The sequence below is a fragment of the Mytilus californianus genome, unplaced genomic scaffold, assembly GCF_021869535.1.
Source record: "Mytilus californianus isolate M0D057914Y unplaced genomic scaffold, xbMytCali1.0.p SCAF_13, whole genome shotgun sequence".
Classification (NCBI taxonomy): domain Eukaryota; kingdom Metazoa; phylum Mollusca; class Bivalvia; order Mytilida; family Mytilidae; genus Mytilus; species Mytilus californianus.
In genome coordinates this window covers 26902454-26922283 of record NW_026262615.1, presented here as the reverse complement: position 1 = coordinate 26922283, position 19830 = coordinate 26902454, and the positions used below count along the sequence as shown (strand labels likewise).

The window sequence follows — 19830 nt, the reverse complement described above, 5'->3', positions numbered from 1 at the left end:
TTGGGTGTCTTTTTATCTGTTTTTCCCATACATTCTTAAATGCATATGACAATGCCAGACTTAGAAGTTGCAATAATTAGTTAAAGTATAGTTTTTGACTGACTCTTTGAAGTCAGAACATAATTTGACCTGTTTAAAACAAAATACATTTAAATATTGAATATACCAAATAAACTTTTTTATATAATCCTCATTATTGTGACTTTAGGGGACCTTATTTCCTCTGTTTTTTATCTGGCTCTCCCATACATTTTTAAATCAATATGACAATACTAGACTTAAAAGTTGTAATAAGTTTAGTTTTGACTGACTCTTTGAGGTCAGAACATGATTTGACCTGTTAAAGTCAGTTTACAGAACAAAATTTCCAATCAAAGCTAGGTGTACTTCCTTTAATCCAAGAAAGTCCTTGCTTTCAGACTGCTTCTGAATCTGCCATTTTCGAGTTTATTATTTGATAAATTTTTAGAAACAATTAAGTCAAATGGTTATTTATTTTAGGGGATCTTAACATATATTTCCTGTGTCTTTTATCTGATGTTCCCATACATTCATTTAATATCATATGGCAATGCCCGGCTTAAATATTTCAATAAATTTATTTTAGTTTTGGACTGACTCTTTTAAGTCAGAACATGATTTGACCTGTTTAAAACAAAATACATTTAATATTGAATATACCAAATAAACTTTTTTATAGTCCTCATTATTGTGACTTATAGGGACCTAATTTCCTCAGTCTTTTATCTGGCTTACCTATACATTTTTAAATCAATATGACAATACTAGACTTAAAAGTTGTAATACGTTTAGTAAGTCAGAACATAATGTGACTTGTTTGAGTCAGTTTGCACAACAGTATTTACCTCAATGAAATATTAAAATAATAAATGTTTTGCTCTTAATACATTTAGCTTAAAGTGGATGAGAATATATCTTTTATTAACATAGTCTTATCATGAATAAGTGTCTTGTTTTTCCTTGGAAGATTTGAAGTATTGTCATGTAATGTATCCAATATTGTATTTTGTAAATCTTTTGATATTCAGAAAATTGTATGATCCATTTTTTCTCACCTGGTTTTTCTTTGTATTTTGAAATAAATGAAAGTGATGAGATAAATATATTATGTTTAGATTCTGGAAAGGAGAAGGTATGATGTCAGATGAGCCCCACTTTTTAAAACTCTTTAATTCGAAACTAGTAATCACCATATTTTTATGGAGATTGATAACAAAGTGGTAGTAATGACTGCTTCAAATCAGAACAAAAATGACCTCTCGAAGTCAAAATGCATTAAAAAGGGGCATAAATCTTATTAGAATATGAAGATATTAAGTCACAATATTTTGTGCAAAATCTGACCTGTGGAAGTCATTTTATGATAAATTAAAGTCTGACATAAACTGACCTGTACAAGTCATATTCTGTTGAGTGCAAGAAGGGAGACAACACTTACATCAAATTATATCTGACCTATGGAAGTCATTTTATTCTGACTTGTTTATGTCAGAGCTCTGACTGGTTATATTGTTTTAATTCATTTTGTTCCTGGAATCAACTTAAAATGCAAAAAAAGGTTATTATTAAGATTTTTTTTGGACAAGTTACAATTTTATTCGGACAAGTAAATTTTGGTATGTACTTGTCCTACTGGACAAGTTGAAAAAAAAGTTAATGTAGAGGCCTGGCAGTAACTGTTCCATGCATTGAATTCAAGTATACATGTAAAAAGTCTATTCAATACGACTATTACATTTTAACATCATAAGGGATTCGAAGGTTTCATCCTTCATGCGCATTCTATGTTTAAAGGTATACATCTCTGTGTTTTCTCTAAAAGAAATTACAGAGATAAAGTTTGATACTTATTTTAACTTAATGTTAACTTTACTCTTATAAATATACATTTGTTTTTTTTAATTTCAATCAAAATATTTACTGAGAATTTCTTTCCTAATTATATAATAAACATAGAGCTTAATTTCTGACCAAGTGTCAAAATGGTGAAAATATTGATTGTAAAACAAACTAATTAGTGCTTTATGACAGTGTTCAATTATCTGTTATTCAATCATGACAAGGTATTCATTAATCTTTTGACAACGATACAGTAATGCTCACAAATATCAATCTTTTTATGAAGGAAAATGTATGAAAATGTATGAAATAAAATGAAATAAAAAAACCCAACTCAATCTGATATACAGTGGTGTGTTATTCATTTAGAATTGTAATTTGGTTATTCTAGTATTTATACCAATGTTTTTCAAGATCTACCTGGGGCAAGGATTAATCATCAAATTCCCTCTAGTGATTTATGTAAAGGATGAAAAATAAATAGAAAATAGAAAATCAATATTCAATTGATTATGTTCTTAGCTAATCAAGAAATCTTATATTCTGCTTTAATTAAATCTCCAACAATCTATTAAAGATATATAGTATGTGGAAAAAAGTAATGCCATGTAATGCAATGTAATGCAATGTAATGCAATGTAATGCATGAAATTACACAACTTTTTGCTGAAGTAATGCATTAAATTACAATTACATGTAATGCAAAAATTGTTGCATTACACAATACATGCAATTACTTGGAAAAATGTAATGCATTACCCTGAATTACAATTACAAATTTGCATTACCCCATGCCTGGTCCAAGCAATACCCCACTGAAAGTGAGTCCAACAAATACTCCACTGAAAATGATTCAAACAAATACCCCACTGAAAACAAGTTAAACAAATACCCCACTAAAAGTGACTTCAACAAATACCTCCTTGAGAGTAAGGAGAAATACATTGCTGAGAGTAATTTCTACAAATACCTCACTAAGGGTAATTCTACAAATAATGTTTGACTTTAAGTTAGTTATACAGGGGGTAATGATTCAAACTGTAAACTGAGAAATACCTTTAATGTTTTAGGTTAATTTTGATTAGTAAGGTCAATATAAGTTATTGTTAACTTTTGTTTTGACTTCAAATTTAACTAAGGTCTGGTCCAAAAATGATTGTGTTGGTAAAGACAGTGGTTTTATTGGGTTGGTGGTTGTGTTATTCAGGAAATTTTTGTTTAGTTGAAGTTAAATAACCAATATTTTTAATCTCATGCACAATAAACTAAGGGAATACTACACTAAGAAATTAATACATTTGTATAACTTAATAATACTCTTGTGTGTAAATTTTGCATTTTATGGATTAAAGTGTTTTACTCATAAATCCTTTATTTCTGAAAATCAAAAACAAATCTGAATATGAATACATTGGAGATGTTGGATTTATCTCAATGATCATAGCAACACAAAATCACAGAAGAACAAAAGACATTTTTAACATCTGGTAAAATATTGTGAATTACTTTTTACTTATGATATTTTTGGTACTGATTAATATTTATCATTCCTCAAAATTTCATATGAAAAATCCACAAACACGTCTTGTCAGAAATTTAAAAATTTTTGCTTGCATTTCAAAACCATAACATGTAGCTGTCTTTATTTTTCCATAATTTTCATGCCGAGGATGAAGGACCATTTGATAGTGACATGCTAATATGTCTTTATATATCATTGAAAGATCCCAATGATCTTTTGTAATTAAAAGTATTTGTTTGTGTGAAAATCACTTGGACATTTGGTATTTGTTAAATAGTATCTTAAAGATTTGAAACATAAAGCTCAAATACACAAAACAAGGGCTTTTTTGCCCAAGGTATATATAATTAAGAAATGAACAGACTTTAGGAATTTCTAATTTCCATTCTATTTTTGTTTTTTGGATGGCTTATTATTCAGCAGTGAATGGCAACTTCAGCAGACTTTTTATATTTTCAATCTATTGAAACAATATTCTATTTTTTACTTATATTAGTTTCAATATTTTGTATTGTTAATAACAATGAGTACCTTATATTTTCACAGAGATTGACTTAAAATACCTGCCATTGAGAGACAGTTTCTTTATTGATAAAATTGGCCCAAAATAAATCAATAATAATTTGAACATTTGTTGTGAATGTGAAAATTGATTTTTGATCATTATGAACTCTTTCAATGTCAAAACCTGTAATATTTTCTGTGATTGCAAAAGATTTGAATTGATAAAAAAAACTTAAACCAATCTTTCTGATATTTCAAATTGATCAAGAAACCCTGAAATCTTAACATGTGACCTGAAATGTTTTGCACACAGCACCAACAGTTTGGCAACTCCTCTGATTTTGATAAATAATACATTATCTATAAAAAAAACAACATCGACCTTTTTTTAATTGAACAAAGCAGCTTAAGCCATGCCCAGTTAGGTCAAAGCCATGGAGAAACATATTAGAGTAAACTTTTTTTTTTAATTTTGCAGGTATTAATAGAACTTATATCATGTAATTTTTATGAAAATTAAGTACTAATTATATGCTTGATATGATATTCAGGACCAAGTGCAGTTGGTTTTCAAGAAGATGGACAATTTACTGGCCATGCTGGTGGACATGATGTTCCAGTAAGTTATATTTATAATAGCACACAGGTTTACAGAGGTTTACACCTAATCAGATGGACATTTTACTGGCCATGCTGAAGTCCCAGTAAATTATATTGAGAATATCTGTTTATGCTTTTGATGGACATGTAGTATCTATGTAATTTTATTTGCAATTCACGGGTCCACAAGAGGCAGTTACAACACATATATATATTAATGATTCAAAATCAAGTTTGTCATAAATTTTCTTGTATATATTTCAAAATCAAGATACAGTGATATTGTTATAAAATTAATCAGATTGATCCTGACTCCAGCGAAAACAACTAATTTTCAAAAGTAAAATGGAATTTTTACAATTGAAGGCCCAGTACAATTCATTGATTAGGGAAATGGAAAGGAAATTATTGTTTAAGGTGGATATTAAACATAATACCGTGGATTCATTTTTAATAGTGGGATATTAATTTTCATGGATTTCGTTTCCTAAGGGGAACCACAAATTTAAAAGTTCAATGACTTTCAAATTTCCCATAGGCGTGTATGCAGAATTTGTCAAATCCAAGAAATCAAGTATCCATGAAACTTCAATTTTTCCCTAATCCATAAAAATTGGTATCCACGAAGATAAATGAATCCACAGTATCTTAGCCCTTGCATTATTAGTATCAATAGCCAAACAGTCAGATTAATATTTCAGTAGCCTTGTTGGTAGATAAGTTATATCTATAGCAGTATGATCAGTCAGGTTGACATTTTAGTGGCCATTGTGACGGGAATGTAACACACCCAGATAGATTGAGGTTTAAATGGCTAAGATATCCCATTAAGCAATGTCTATAGTAAAAAAGTGTATCCGGTATGGGTTTGCTCATTGTTGGAGGCCGTACAGTGACCTAATATGCCATTAGGTCTCTGGTGGAGAGTCATCTCATTGGCAATTATACCACATCTTCTTACTTTTATACATAGTAAAATTGACAGACAAGTAGCCCTATGTTCATTAAATGGTTCAAGGGGGACTGTGGATTCATTATTAAGAGTGGGCTACCTATTTCATGGATTGCCTGGGTATAGATGAACCAATTTAAATGCCAATGAAGTATAAATTTTTCATAGCATTTTATGCAAAGTTTGGCAAAACCACAAAATCAGGTATTAACGAAAATATAATTTTTCTTCAATCCACAAAAATAAATGAATCCGCAGAAGTCAAATTAACAGTTAAGTAGCAACACATGTATCTGATACAATATGTTTCAAGGGTTATTTTTAAAGTGTTGGCTGTCTCTGTACCTCCTCATGTAAGCCAATTAGCATTGGTGAATTGTTTGAATTCATAAATATGTAAATAAAAATATCATTTAGGGAAGGAATCTTAAAGTGTAAAAAAAATATCACAATTGATATTTGAGCAATGTAAAGTTATGACTGAATTACATCATTTCTATTTATAGATTAATATTTTGACGAGACTGTTTCCATGGATGATGGGTGGTGAGTATATAGTTTACTTTAAAGGTGTAATTTTAAAGGCAGCAATTTATTATTATATTTAGAAGTTTGAAGTAAATAAAGTTGTCACTTGTTCCTGACCAATGTTGGTACTTTCCTTATTGTCTCGCCTTGACGGAGTCAAAAAGCTAGACATAGGTATGTTGTTTCCGGCGTCGGCGGCGGCGTCAACAATGTATTAGTTTGTGATTAGGTCTAGTTCATGGTGAACCACTAGTGGCAGGTCAATGATATTTAGTATGCAGTTGTATTAGCATTGACACATCTCATTACCATGCAGATTATTTGGCCCCGCCCCCTCAGTCAAGGTCTATTGACTTTGAAACTTTGCTTAGTTTACATGTATTAGTTTGTGATTAGGTCAGTTTATTGGGAACCACTAGTGGTAGGTCAATGATATTTGGTATGCAGTTGTATAAGCATTGGCACATCTCATTTCCATGGAGATTATTTGGCCCCGCCCCCTCATTCATGGTCTATTGACTTTGAAACTTTTGCTTAGTTTTCATGTATTAGTTTGTGATTAGGTCAGTTTAAGGAGAACCGTTAGTGGTAGGTCAATGATAACTGATATGCAGTTGTATAAGCATTAGCACATCTCATTTCCATGGAGAATATTTGGTCCTTACCCCTCAGTCATGGTCTATTGACTTTGAAACTTTTGCTTAGTTTACATGTATTAGTTTGTGATTAGGTCAGTTTAAGATGAACCACTAATGTTAAGTCAATGATATTCGGTATGCAAATGTATAGGCATTGGCAAGTTTCATTTCTATGGAGATTATATAACCCCACCCCCTAATTATGGTTCATTGACTTTGAAACTTCTACATAGTTTGCAAGTTAATGTTTGTGTTTAGGTTTGTTTAAAGGGAACAACTTATGAAAAGTCAATGGTATTTGGTTTGCAGAACTTTGTATTAACATTGGCACATCTCATTTCCATGGAGATTGTTTAGCCCTGTACCTTCAGTCATGGGACATTGACTTTGAATATTTGCATTACTTACATGTTAAAGTATTTCTTTTTTAATTTCAACATTTGCATTATCAAAATAACAAATAGGCGAGACATATATATCTCTGTGTTAACAGTTTATAAGACTTATTTACAAGATCTTTCTAGCTATATCAAAGATTTTATCATTTTAAGATAGCATCAATTCTGGAATTGAAGTTAAACACAGCTGTATATTATATAAATGAAAAGTTTAATGTGAAATTTCTTATTCTGAAAATGTTGAGGCAGTTTCCAAGTTGTCATTGAAAGCTTGCATGGCTTTATAAATATTTTGTCATGTTAGTTGATTATTTGAAAATAAATGTCAAATGTACAATGATACAAGGTTATTTCAAAGTTTAAAGTCAAAACTAACATGTTATTTGATAATCAAGTAACGAAAGGATATTGACTGCTATATTTTTAATTCCATATGAAAAATCATGGATTAAAATGTCCCAGTGATAGACAGTTGTTAATTTCTGTGTCATTTGGTTTCTTGTGGAGAGTTGTCTCATTGGCAATCATACCACATCTTCTTTTTTATATTTACATGGATCTATTGGTACATTATGTTCCTGCCTTGCCAATGACGAAAGCAGGTCTAGGAACTGCATGACTCTGTCTGTCCGTCTGAATGTCCTTGGGTAGAAAACTTTTGTCAATGTTTTCTTGACTTCTTTAGGAGGGAATGATTTAATATTTGGTCTGTGTTGTAGCCAATTAGGGATTTTTACATCTGCCGTGTAGCCACTTCCTTTTTGCCAATAGTTTGAAATTTGACAATACTCATTGTACAAGGAAAATTTTCCTCAAACTTTTCTTAGCTTCCATGATTTTAGGGAATTATCAGTTATACTTAAGTATACATGTATCCTTAATCAATTGCATGCAGCAATACAGGTCCAGACTTTATATTGGTCTTGTTAATGATACTTTCTGAAATATTTTGGTTTATTTTACAGACTTTGGATTAGCTCGACCTTCTCCTTCACCATTTGGCGGACTTTTTGGCCATCACGTTTCCAGTCCATTCCACCAGAGTCCATTCCAGCAATTTTTTATGGACCCATTCAGTGGTATGCATGGCTTTGACGATTACGATGATAGTGACGATGGAGAGGAAATTGTCATTATGCAAAATGGAAGAATAACTGTGATAAAATCAGGCAATAAGGGACATTCTAGGAGAAGGAGGAATACACGGAGACCACAACAACATCATGATCCCTTCCTGTCCAGATCACAACACCACCAGGATCCCTTCCTGTCCAGATCACAACAACACCAGGATCCTTTCCTGTCCAGATCAGCACATTTCAACAATAGACAAAGTCAATTCCACTCAGATAATAGTCATACACATATTCCAACATCAGATAATGTACATAGAACTTCTTCTAGGTTTAACCCAAGAAGATCCTCTGACACAAGTGATTATCATAACAGGAGACCAACAACTTCCCAGAATTCCTCCATGCATACTCCAAATAAAGCCTCTTATGGCTCAGGAAATTTAAACGATCAATTTTCTACTGGTACCCAAAGTTCTGGTACCTCTAAGGTACATTCTACTCCTACACAAAATAATGACAGTAAAGAGGGAAAATCCAAAACTAAACCTCAGACTGTGATCACTTCCAGGAAAGAAAGAAAAAAGCAAAAGAAAGCAAATAAACCAGGTAAGATGCATGGTAGTATTGGATATTGAACTCCAGTCTTAGAATCGGCCTATTAATACAGAAGTATAAAACGTGACTATATGTGGAACATCATTGCTGAAACTTAAAGATTTAGAAATGCAACTATTACCTACATGTGTTGCCATGGTTATAACTAAGCATGATATATAGTGATCCCCATGTTATATGTTATTTCATATGTACTTCTATTTGTCTGGAGGAAAAACATAACTGGGAAAAATTTCTTAGAATTTCAAACAATGATATTGTTTATAAAATATGAAATGAGATTGGTACTGCTGGTTTTAATGAACCTGTTTTATAAGACATGTTAATTTTTCTTACCTTTCAAAATTGTGATTCTGTGTGTAGTAGGTGTTATCAGTATTCCAAATAATCACATTACGCCTGTTTGTTCTTACAAGTTAAAGTATTTTAGATGCAACTGCTTTTATATCCATGAATATAAGAGGTATAGGATTGAACAAATCTTAAATCTGAAAACTTTTGCTTTCTGAGTGTTGAGATTTAAACATAAATCAAAATTGGATGGGTATTTTCAGCCAGTCAAACTAAACCTGCAACTTCCAATGTGACGACAAGAGATGACATGCCAGAGATGGTAGAATCTGGGTCAGAAGATAATGATAGTATCTATGACAACATTGATGATATAGAAACTAGTCAGGTATTATTGTATGTCATGTTGTATCCATGAAAACCCTGAAGACATTAAAATCAGTCTGGTATTGTTTCCTATTAAGTATCCATGACAACCATGATGATGATGTTAAAACCAGTCAGGTATTGTTTCCTATTAAGTATCCATAACAACCGTGCAGATATTAAAACCAGTCGGATATTGTTTCCTATTTAGTATCTATGAAAATCATGAACATTTTGAAACCACTAGTCATGTATTATATCCTATTAAACATCCATGACAACTATGAAGATATTGAAACCAGTCAGGTATTGTTTCCTATTAAGTATCCATGACAACCATGATGAAGATATTGAAACCACTCAGGTATTGTTTCCTATTAAGTATCCATTACAACCGTGAAGATATTAAAACCAGTCAGGAATTGTTTCCTATTTAGTATCTATGACAACCATGAAGATATTGAAACCAGTCAGGCATGTATCCTATATATGGAATAAAAAAATTGAAATGATTTACATTTTTTTTTAGCTAGTTTGTCTTACACATGTATTATGTAATTAATTATATGTAAATCAATTTGATTGTACAACTTGTTATTGGGCAGCATTATTGACAATAAAAAGTTTATATTATATCGAACACAGCACATAAATTCATATGACACTAACATAATAATGTTCTGACTGTGCATGTAATATTTGTCACTGAACACTATTATGTCAGTCAGTCAATAGTGAAGTTGAAGGGAACTAAGGAAATACAACAATTTCTGAGAAAAAATACCCAGAAGGAATCTATGTGAGCAGCACATGCATGTCCAAATAACGAGTCCTTCCAATACAACCCAATAATATTTTAAAGGGAGAAAGAACAATGAAAATATTTAACCTAATTTTTTAGTCAAAAAGTATTGGTATGATACAAGCAAAGTCTCTGTTACAGGTACCATTAAAATTGAACAAGAAACAAAGAAGAAAACTGAAGAGAGAAAGAGAAAGACTGGAGAAGGTAAAATATAAATTAAGGTAGTTTACATGAATGAGTCATATTAAAGAACAAACTTTTTTTTTATAAGACATTGAATATTTCATTTTTAAGTGTTTATTTCATATAATAACTGTTAGAATGTAAACAAAATATGTACACTGAAATAATAACCATATAAACAACACATATCCTCACTTTAAATTGTATAACTCTTGTTTAACCTATAAAAAAAAGGTTATAATGTATTACTATTTGAAAACACAAAAATAATGTCACTTTAATTTCTGTCCAATATTTTGTCAATTTGTGTTTAGAGTTATCTCCCTTATGAGCAGAAAAAAAAGAAAACAAAAGGCAAGACTAGAATCCTTTGATTCTAAAAATTGTCAACCTGTTTAGACAGTTGATTTGTTTTCCCTTGCCAAGATGTCAACTTTTGCTCCACCATGAAAAAAACAGCAATCATGCAATGTAAATGGATTGTTCACAATTTTATCACATGAATTGCTCATGTAAGCCTATGGAAATGAAGGCAACTTATGAATGCTAGGAAAACATGGGAAAAGGGGGTGGGGGTTTGAATATCATTTGGCTTATAATTTGCAGTTTATCCAGTAAATCAGGTCTATCTTAAATTAGCTCTTTTGATTCTAGTAGCAAATGGCAGTACGGTGAAACTATTTTTTTTATCTTAATTTTCTTAGATCAACAAATCTTGATACCAACAGATTTATTTATTACATAATAATTTACAGGAAATGGCACAGACAAACAGTGGAAATGTTAAAATGTCTCATAAACCTATTCCACAGGAAGTTGAAGAGGATGATGAAACATCCTCCAATTCATCTGCTACTAATGACACACAAGGTAGTCTTCATAATAATTTACACATGTTGAAATGATTTGCACTTCCTAATACCTATTTCACTTAACTTTATAAAATAAGAAGATGTTGTATGATTGCCAATGAGGCAACTATCCAGCTGAGACCAAATGATGTAGATGTTAGCAACTATAGGTGATTGTATGGCCTTCAACAATGAGCAAAACCCATACCACATAGGAAGTCTCTACATCATAACAGGATTCCCACTCAATCTTCTTAACTGGAAAAAGCCAGGAATATTATTTCAGTTGTTTCAGGCATGGAAATGTCCTTGAAATTCAGAAAAGTTACAAACATCCTAGAAAAATTCTTGTATTTGAAATAAGCGTATTAAAATGCGAATAATTTCCCTCATAATTCTGCCTCCAATTATACAGAAAGGGGCCCGGGCCCACCAGCCCCTTAAATTTGACTCTGTGGTATTTTTATACGACCGCAAAAAAATTTTTGTGGTCGTATATTGGTATGACGTTGGCGTCGTTGTCGTCCGAGAACACATTAGTTTTCGCACTCTAACTTAAGTTTAAGTGAATGGATCTCAATGAAATTTTACCATAAGGTTCAATACCACAAAAGGAAGGTGGGGATTTTGGGGGTTATGGTACCCACAGTTAAGGAATTAGGGGCCAAAAATAAGCATTTTTATAACTTCCAGACATAACTTGTGTGTAAGTGTATGGATCTCTTACATTGTACCACAAGGTTCCATATCACAAAGGGAATGCTGGGATTTATTTTGGGGGTAATTGCCTCCAAATTTTAGGAATTAGGGGCCAAAAAGGGGCAAAAAACAAGCAGTTTTCTAGTTTCATGACAATAACTTGTGTGTAAGTGTATGGATCTCTCTGACATTGTATCACAAAGTTCCATATCACAAAGGGAATGCTGGGATTGATTTTGGGGGTAATTGCCTCCAAATTTTAGGAATTAGGGGCCAAAAAGGGGCAAAAAACAAGCATTTTTCTAGTTTCATGACAATTACTTGTGTTTAAGTGTATGGATCTTTATGAAATTGTACTACAAGGTTCCATATCACAAAAGGAAAGCTGGAATTGAGTTTGGGGGTAATTGCCCAAAAAGAATAGGAATAAGGGATCAAAAAGGGGCCAAAAATAAGAATTTTTCTAGTTTCCAGACAATAACTTGTGTTCAAATGTATGGATCTCTCTGAAATTGTACTGCAAGGTACCATACCACAAAGGGAAGGCTGGGATTGATTTTGGGGGTAATTGCCTCCAAATTTTAGGAATTAGGGGCAAAAAAACAAGCATTTTTTCCAGTTTCCGGACAATAACTTGTGTGTAAGTGTATGGATCTTTATGAAATTGTACTGCAAGGTTCCGTATCACAAAGGGAAAGCTGGGTTTGAGTTTGGGGGTAATTGCCCTAAACGTTTAGGAATTTGGGGCCAAAAAGGGGCCAAAAAACAAGCATTTTTTTAGTTTCAGACAATAACTTGTGTTCAAGTGTATGGATCTCTCTGAAATTGTACTGCAAGGTACCATACCACAAAGGGAAAGCTGGGATTGAGTTTGGGGGTGATGAATCATAAGGGGGTTCAAAAGATTGGGGGGGGGGATTTTTTTTTCCTTTTTTTTCTTTAAAATTTTCCATTTTAAATTGGTTATTTCTGATTTATATATAAAAGCAAATAATAATGATATGGTTTGAATAGGTAAATTAAAAATTTCTAAGTTCTTAGACCACTTTCATTCTGTGTGAGAAACCTATGCTGTGTCAAATATTTAATTACAATCCAAATTCAGTGCTGTATCAAGCTTGAATGTTGTGTCCATACTTGCCCCAACTGTTCAGGGTTGGAACTCTGCGGTCATATCAAGCTGCGTCCCAGCGGAGCATTTTATTCTTTTGTATAATTTGTTTGAAGTAGGATTTTTCGTCTATTGTAGAAGCACTAAGTTACTGACAATGACATAAGACATATGATTCTTTGTACGAAAGGCAGATTGTTTGTTCCTAGCATAAATGTCCTATAGTCAAAAGTAACTTCTGTCTCTGATACAATGCTGGAAAATAGATGAATGTCCTTGAGAAAAATCCTGGTTAAAGCCTGGAATTTTGTGTTTTAGAAAAAGAGTGAGAACCCTGTCAGTAACACTTACATTTGTTTGTCCTTTTTTTTTTTTTTAGCATATTTGAAATCAACTGAATATGTCAATTGATTTGCAGGACAAACAGAATTTATATGACTTAAATGTCATGTATTGCATGAAATTAGCAGAAATCTTTGAATCAAGAACCTGTTAAGACATGCATGTGAAAAAATCTTGCGGTCGGCTTTTATTGGTGGAGAGAACCATCCATTGTTGGCTGGAGAACTGATAATCCTAGTCAATTAAGGAGTTAAAGGCACCTGCCAAGTGCGTGGTCCTAACTCACAATCTCAATGTTGAACGGCTAGTGATACAGTAGATGTACTTCTTAGATTACTAGGCAACCAAGGCCCCCTGCTGTTAATAATATATTGAAATAACTATATTAGCACCCTACAACATTTTTCATATTTTTCATTCAACAAAAATCTTGCAAGTTTTGCCTAAATTGTAAGTCGAGTCCTTATAGAAGTTATTGCCATCAATGATAATTTTTACTATTATTTGGCGTTATGTCTCTAATCTTGAACTTTAATAGATAGAGAGGAACTTCAAACAGCAAAATTACTCATTTTGACAAAATCTAAAAATAGATAATATGGCTAAAAATGGTAATTCAACTCATTGTGTGAGTTTTGTCTCTTGAAAATAATTTTTAACATAGTCACACTTTGTGATTTTGGTAAAACCTGTAGAAGAAAGAGAGAAATTTTAATGAGAAAAAAGGATTACAATACAAGATCTACAAATAAATTTACATGGCTGAAACCGTTGGTCCAATCTTTATAGGAATTATTACTCTTAATGATGATTTCAGCCCACACAGTTCCCATTTAACACAAATATTCTTGTTAAATTGTTTTAAATTTATCCAGGACAGCAATTCAGGCTCCTTGAAGCCTCTTGTTTCTAAGGTAAACTTTCAATGAAAAGTTTAGATATGTCACCACATATGTGCCTTACCTTATAGTTTATTGTCTTTGAAGACCCATGCTTCAAAAAGACAGATAAGAAGAAAAAAATATGCAATCAAAACCTTTCAAGGCAAAGGCAACACTTTGGCCAACAGAAAAGATTAAAAAGAAAAAGAAAATCCTTTTGTTTTTCTGTCTGTGCCTCCGTTCGTTTGTCCATCCGTCCGTCCATTTGTCCATCTGTCCCGCTTCAGGTTCAAGTTTTTGGTCCAGGTAGTATTTGATGAAGTTGAAGTTCAATCAACTTGAAACTTAGTACACATGTTTCCAATGATATGACCTTCTAATTTTAATGCCAAATTAGAGTTTTGACGCCAATTTCACGGTCCACTGAACATAGAAATGATAGTGTGAGTGGGGCATCCATGTACTATGGACACATTCTTGTTTCATTTTTATTCGTGGATTTCGTGGTTATAGTCTAATCATAAATTTAAATGTTTAACGAAGTACAAATTTTCTATAGGCATGTATGTACACTTTGGAAAAATCACAAAAAACAAATATCCATGAAACTCTCCTTTATCCTTAATCCACAAAAATTGATAACCAGGAAAATAAATGAATCTACAGTACATAGAAAACTAAAGATTGAGCAACACTGACCCCATCAAATACGGGTTACACTCCAGGTGCTCTGGAAGAGTCTGCAGTTCCTGCTCAGTTAAAGACAACCATCATGTTACTCCTGTTCAAATATACTGATGAGTCAAAGCCATTGATATAAGGACATCCTATAGAAGCAGATTAGTAAAATATTGGTATTTTATTGTAGAGGATGAAGTGATGCATTACAGTAGGAAAGTCAATATAAAATAGATATAAGAAGATGTGGTATGAGTGCCAATGAGACAACTCTCCATCCAAGTCACAATTTGTAAAAAGTAAACAATTATAGGTCAAAGTACGGCCTTCAACACTGAGCCAATATACCAGTAAATCCAAAATCACTAACTATTTATTTTCTTTGATATATGCACAATAATCCTTCCTAATTTTTGCTTTTTTCAGGGTTTATCTTAAAACATTTTAAAAAGAGAAATTATTTCCTGCAAATTAGCACATCTGATTACCAAAAAGAATGATAGCAATTCTAGTTATACAGACTTTGTACTCTCTCACAGGCAACACACCTTCCTTATATTAGCATGAGCAACATCATTCAGTGAAAGGATGAAATTAAATGTAGGTCACCACACTAAATTAAATGTAGGTCACCACACTAAATTAAATGTAGGTCACCACACTAAGTTAAATGTAGTTCACCACACTAAATTACTTAAATATACTTTGATTGACAGTACATTGAATTTATATGATTTGTTCATTCTTTTTATAGAAAAAAGGAAACAAGAGCATGCAGACGACAACATTCACCTTTTTGATCACCTTGCTCCACAGTCGCACCAGGATGAAGAAGAAATGCTTCGAGTTGCCATGGAGATGAGCAAGATGGAAGTGAATAACATAGACGATGACCAATTTTCACAAGATGATGCATACTCTAACTATGATAATCTTACTGATGAAGGTCAAAGTTCAAAAGGTCAAGATAACACTTCGTGGTATGATGATATAGGCAAAAGTCCATTTGCCAAGACTCCAATGGAAGACATGAAAAAGACTTACTACAAAGATATGTCGTCCACAAACTTTGACCCTGCATCTTATTATAAGTCAAGTCAACCTCAAGAGCCAAGGTCACAAAAAAATTATTCCAAATCTAACAAAGAAAACTTTGCAAGTGGTCATTCCACTGGTGTGGATTCTACAAGCAGAAGTCATGGAGCTACATCTCAAGGTCATGAACCTAGTTCTAATAGTCAAAACACTAGATACTTCTACTCAAAGGACTATAAGAGACCAGAAAAACCAGTTGAACAGCATCATCAGAAATACTTTAAATCTTCCACCAAACCATACAATTCTCATAAAGAAAAGCATTCATTTGATTTAGATGAACCAGACGATGTACCCTTGAATCTGAATGATGTTAAAACTAGAGTTGCTCCTATTGGAAGTTTTCATACTCAGGAGGTGCTGAATAATTCATTGAATGTGCCGAAAGGAATCCATGTGACTCAAATTAATCATGTATATAGGAAAAAGTGATGAAAAATTTATAATTTAGCTTTTGAACTTTTGAGGGGATCTGATGCAATTGTAACATAATTAGTGTCAGATTTTAAATACTCTTAAGGGGAAGATATCCCCTTAAGTAAATTATTGAGGGGGTGATTGGATCGAAATTTTGTAGAATTGTTTTTGTACTTTCTTTTTACAATTTAATCAATATTATTTGATAGCATTAATTTAAATGAGTCCAACCATTCATGAATTTATTAGTCAGGACAAAATAATTGGTACTAGCTCCAAAGGTTGGCAGGTACATTTAACCTCTCATTTTACAAGATAGATTTTCAATAAGAGACTTTTATTTTATAGAAATCTAATACATATTTTTGTATAAATGAAATGAGATGTTTTTTCATTTTGTTTTTTTGGCTTTACAGCATTATTTATATTAAAACATTTGTAAAAGAGATTATTAAGTACAAAAATAATGTGTTAAGGAATGAAAGATTTGTAGTTAACTGTTTCATAATCTACAACACATCATTTGTACTGTTGATCGGGGTTCTCACAAAGGAGAGTACATGAGTTCTGGAAAATCTGTCTGGACTCATCATTTTCAGAACTAGTGTGTCCAAAGATGCATCAAGATTGTAAAATGTTGTATCAAATGAGCACAAATATCATCATTTAATAACTAAAATTTTCAAAATAATCTAAATTTGATGTCATTTCCATGCTCTAGTTTGTCGTGGAGACAGAATAATAAATTATATAGCAATAAAATTTCATCTTCTCACAGTTGGACTTGCCATGGCCAAAATTTGAGTCCCAAGACTTGCCTTCAAAAATCCTTAATGAGAACCCTGGCTTATAACATAAATAGCCAATCACAATGGTAATGTACACTTTTGAAAATTTTTATCCAAAATGCAACAGTGAATTGATGAGTAGATTATCATTTCTATCCCCTCTTACCAAATACTGGTTCACCCTGAGAATGTTTATATTAAGGATGTTCGCTCCTCTGTTTGAAATAACAAGCTTTTTAAAAGACTGTTTTAAATTGATAGTATATATAAATAATAGAACTTAAAAAGCAAAAACTAATGAAGGGTCTGTGTCCTTGTTTTCGAGATATAAGCCATTAAAAATTTGGCGGGAAATGATTCTCTCTAGATTTTTTATATATTTAACATTGGCACCCTTTTTCTTTCAAAAAACTACGAAAAAATAACAATGATTTTATAAGATTTTCAAATATGGCCTTTTAAACTAAATGTAATAGAATTTATGAAAAAAAAAGTAGTGGTGAGTGGGCAAAATTTCTAAAGGAACTGCATGGATAAAACCAGGGATTCCAAATATCTGGCAAAAATTCAAAAACAAGAGGAGCGAACATCCTTAAGTTTATATGAGAGGATCATTTTAACGTTAAAACATTAACAGTGATCACAAAAAATCTTATGACTAAAGTTGATCGTGTTGGTCATAAGTCATGAACAATTCATTATACTTACGATGGTCTTTAGTCATCAGATTTTTATACCCCACATAGGGGCATTATGTTTTTTGGTCTGTGCGTCCTTTTTTTCGTCCATTCGTCCATTCAGTTTTTGGTCAAGGTAGTTTTTGATGAAGTTGAAGTCCATTCAATTTGAAACTTAGTACACATGTTCCCTATGATATGATCTTTCTAATTTTAATGCCATATTAGAGGTTTGACCCCAATTTCACGGTCCACTGAACATAGAAAATGATAGTGCAAGTGGGGCGTCTGTGTACTATGGACACATTCTTGTTTGAAACTGATCACAGATGTGTAGTTTAAAGGTTAACAGACCTTAACAATTGTCTATTGGTATTAAAGGAGTGTTATAAATAAAGATGTCAGATTTTTTGATGGAATTAAACACAAATATATTAAAATCTTCCAGTTCCTATCTTTTTTAACCCCCAATGGATGACATAACCTTTAACCTGGTCTAACTGTCAAAATTTCCTGTTTATATACTTTGCATTTCATATTAGAGATACTTGGAATGCTGTAATTTGAGTACTGAACTCTGAATAATTTTTCTGGTTTTCTCTACAAATTTTCATAAGGAAAGGGTTGAGATTCGCCAGAACAATGAAAATGGGTTTTATAATGCCAATCAAAAATCTTTCCAAATTTTTTTTTTAAACCCAACTTTTTTTTTCTCTTTTTCTAATTTAAATTCTTATGTCACATTTTTGTACTTGAAAAGTTATAGATGAATGGTTTTTGTGAACAAATTAATATTCATTGTAATGTTGTGAATTTATTGAGCCACTTTTGTTCTGTTTCAGACATTGTATATTTGTGTTACCAATAGATCAGTGATATTTTACTACTTGATTGGTACTTTACTGAAAACTAAAGTTTTGGTCAATGTGACGAATATTCAATATATGCAAGTTGGTCTTGAAAATTTTGCATAAAGGTCCAAGTCTTTAAGATTATAAATGAGGGTCATTGATGTAAAATTAAATACATTTTTTTTTTATTTATAAAATTATGTTATCAGTGTATTGCCATAATATGTTATGCAACAATTTTTTTTTCATTTGAAGGAAATTAATTGTTTACAATATTGTTTATAATAAAAATTTAATATGTAGACACAAGTTGTTATATATATCTTACAATATTTAGCTCACTTTATTCCAGCCAATTTCATTGTTAAAAATTGAATTGGGGCAAAATGATTGAATTAAAAACGATTTGGCAAAATAAGCAATATGATTGGATTTTTTTAACACAGAATATATTTGATCTGATATATAAGGGAAAATGAGTCCTGATTTACTCCTGAATCCAGAAAGCCACCATATGTAATTAATGTAATTGTTTCATAATGTCTGTCCCTCAGTTCCCACATCTGGTTATTATTATAAATTTGACTCTCTATGGAACCAGTACAAGTGTATTCATATCAATGTTAACTTTTTTTGCAATGGGTCAGTTCTATTGTAAATTGATGATAAACTGATTGAAAAAATACCAACATCGCTCATAATACAGATGGAACTGGGGTAAATCTTGAGCAAAGTCACTTTAATCGAACTGATTCATCAAGGCAATACTGATTTCAAAACCTATCAAATGTTTAATTAGCTTCAGAAAATTTTTGATAGAACTGACAAGTTGCAAGTAAATTAGTTACCACTTGTATGAATTTGAGTGTAAATCAATTTAAAACAATCTTGACAGACATACTTATAACCTGTTAAAACTTGATACAATATAAAGATGGCTGTAACGGGTCTAATCAGTATATATTAATTGAAGTATCTTTGGAAGTTCTAAACTAACATAAAGAGAATAATGTACAGACAGGCTGCCTTTTGGAACATAGCAAGAATTATTTATTGAAAGTTTAGTCCTAATAGCTTTCTGAGAGTGAACAAGGTTACATTT

General features: G+C 31.8%; 1 protein-coding gene across 3 annotated transcripts in view; it reads left to right on the top strand.

The window, feature by feature from the left end:
• The window catches only part of LOC127723449 (uncharacterized), a 33477-nt gene extending 14447 nt beyond the window's left edge, over nucleotides 1-19030 (top strand). For all 3 annotated transcript variants that reach the window (XM_052230082.1, XM_052230083.1, XM_052230084.1), the window contains exons 5-11: nucleotides 4438-4505; nucleotides 5945-5984; nucleotides 7968-8684; nucleotides 9248-9372; nucleotides 10294-10359; nucleotides 11094-11208; nucleotides 15655-19030. In XM_052230082.1, coding sequence (XP_052086042.1) covers nucleotides 4438-4505; nucleotides 5945-5984; nucleotides 7968-8684; nucleotides 9248-9372; nucleotides 10294-10359; nucleotides 11094-11208; nucleotides 15655-16427 — 1904 coding nt within the window. In that variant the 3' untranslated portion in view covers nucleotides 16428-19030. The remainder of the gene's footprint in view (nucleotides 1-4437; nucleotides 4506-5944; nucleotides 5985-7967; nucleotides 8685-9247; nucleotides 9373-10293; nucleotides 10360-11093; nucleotides 11209-15654) is intronic.
• The last annotated feature ends 800 nt before the right edge of the window (nucleotides 19031-19830 follow it).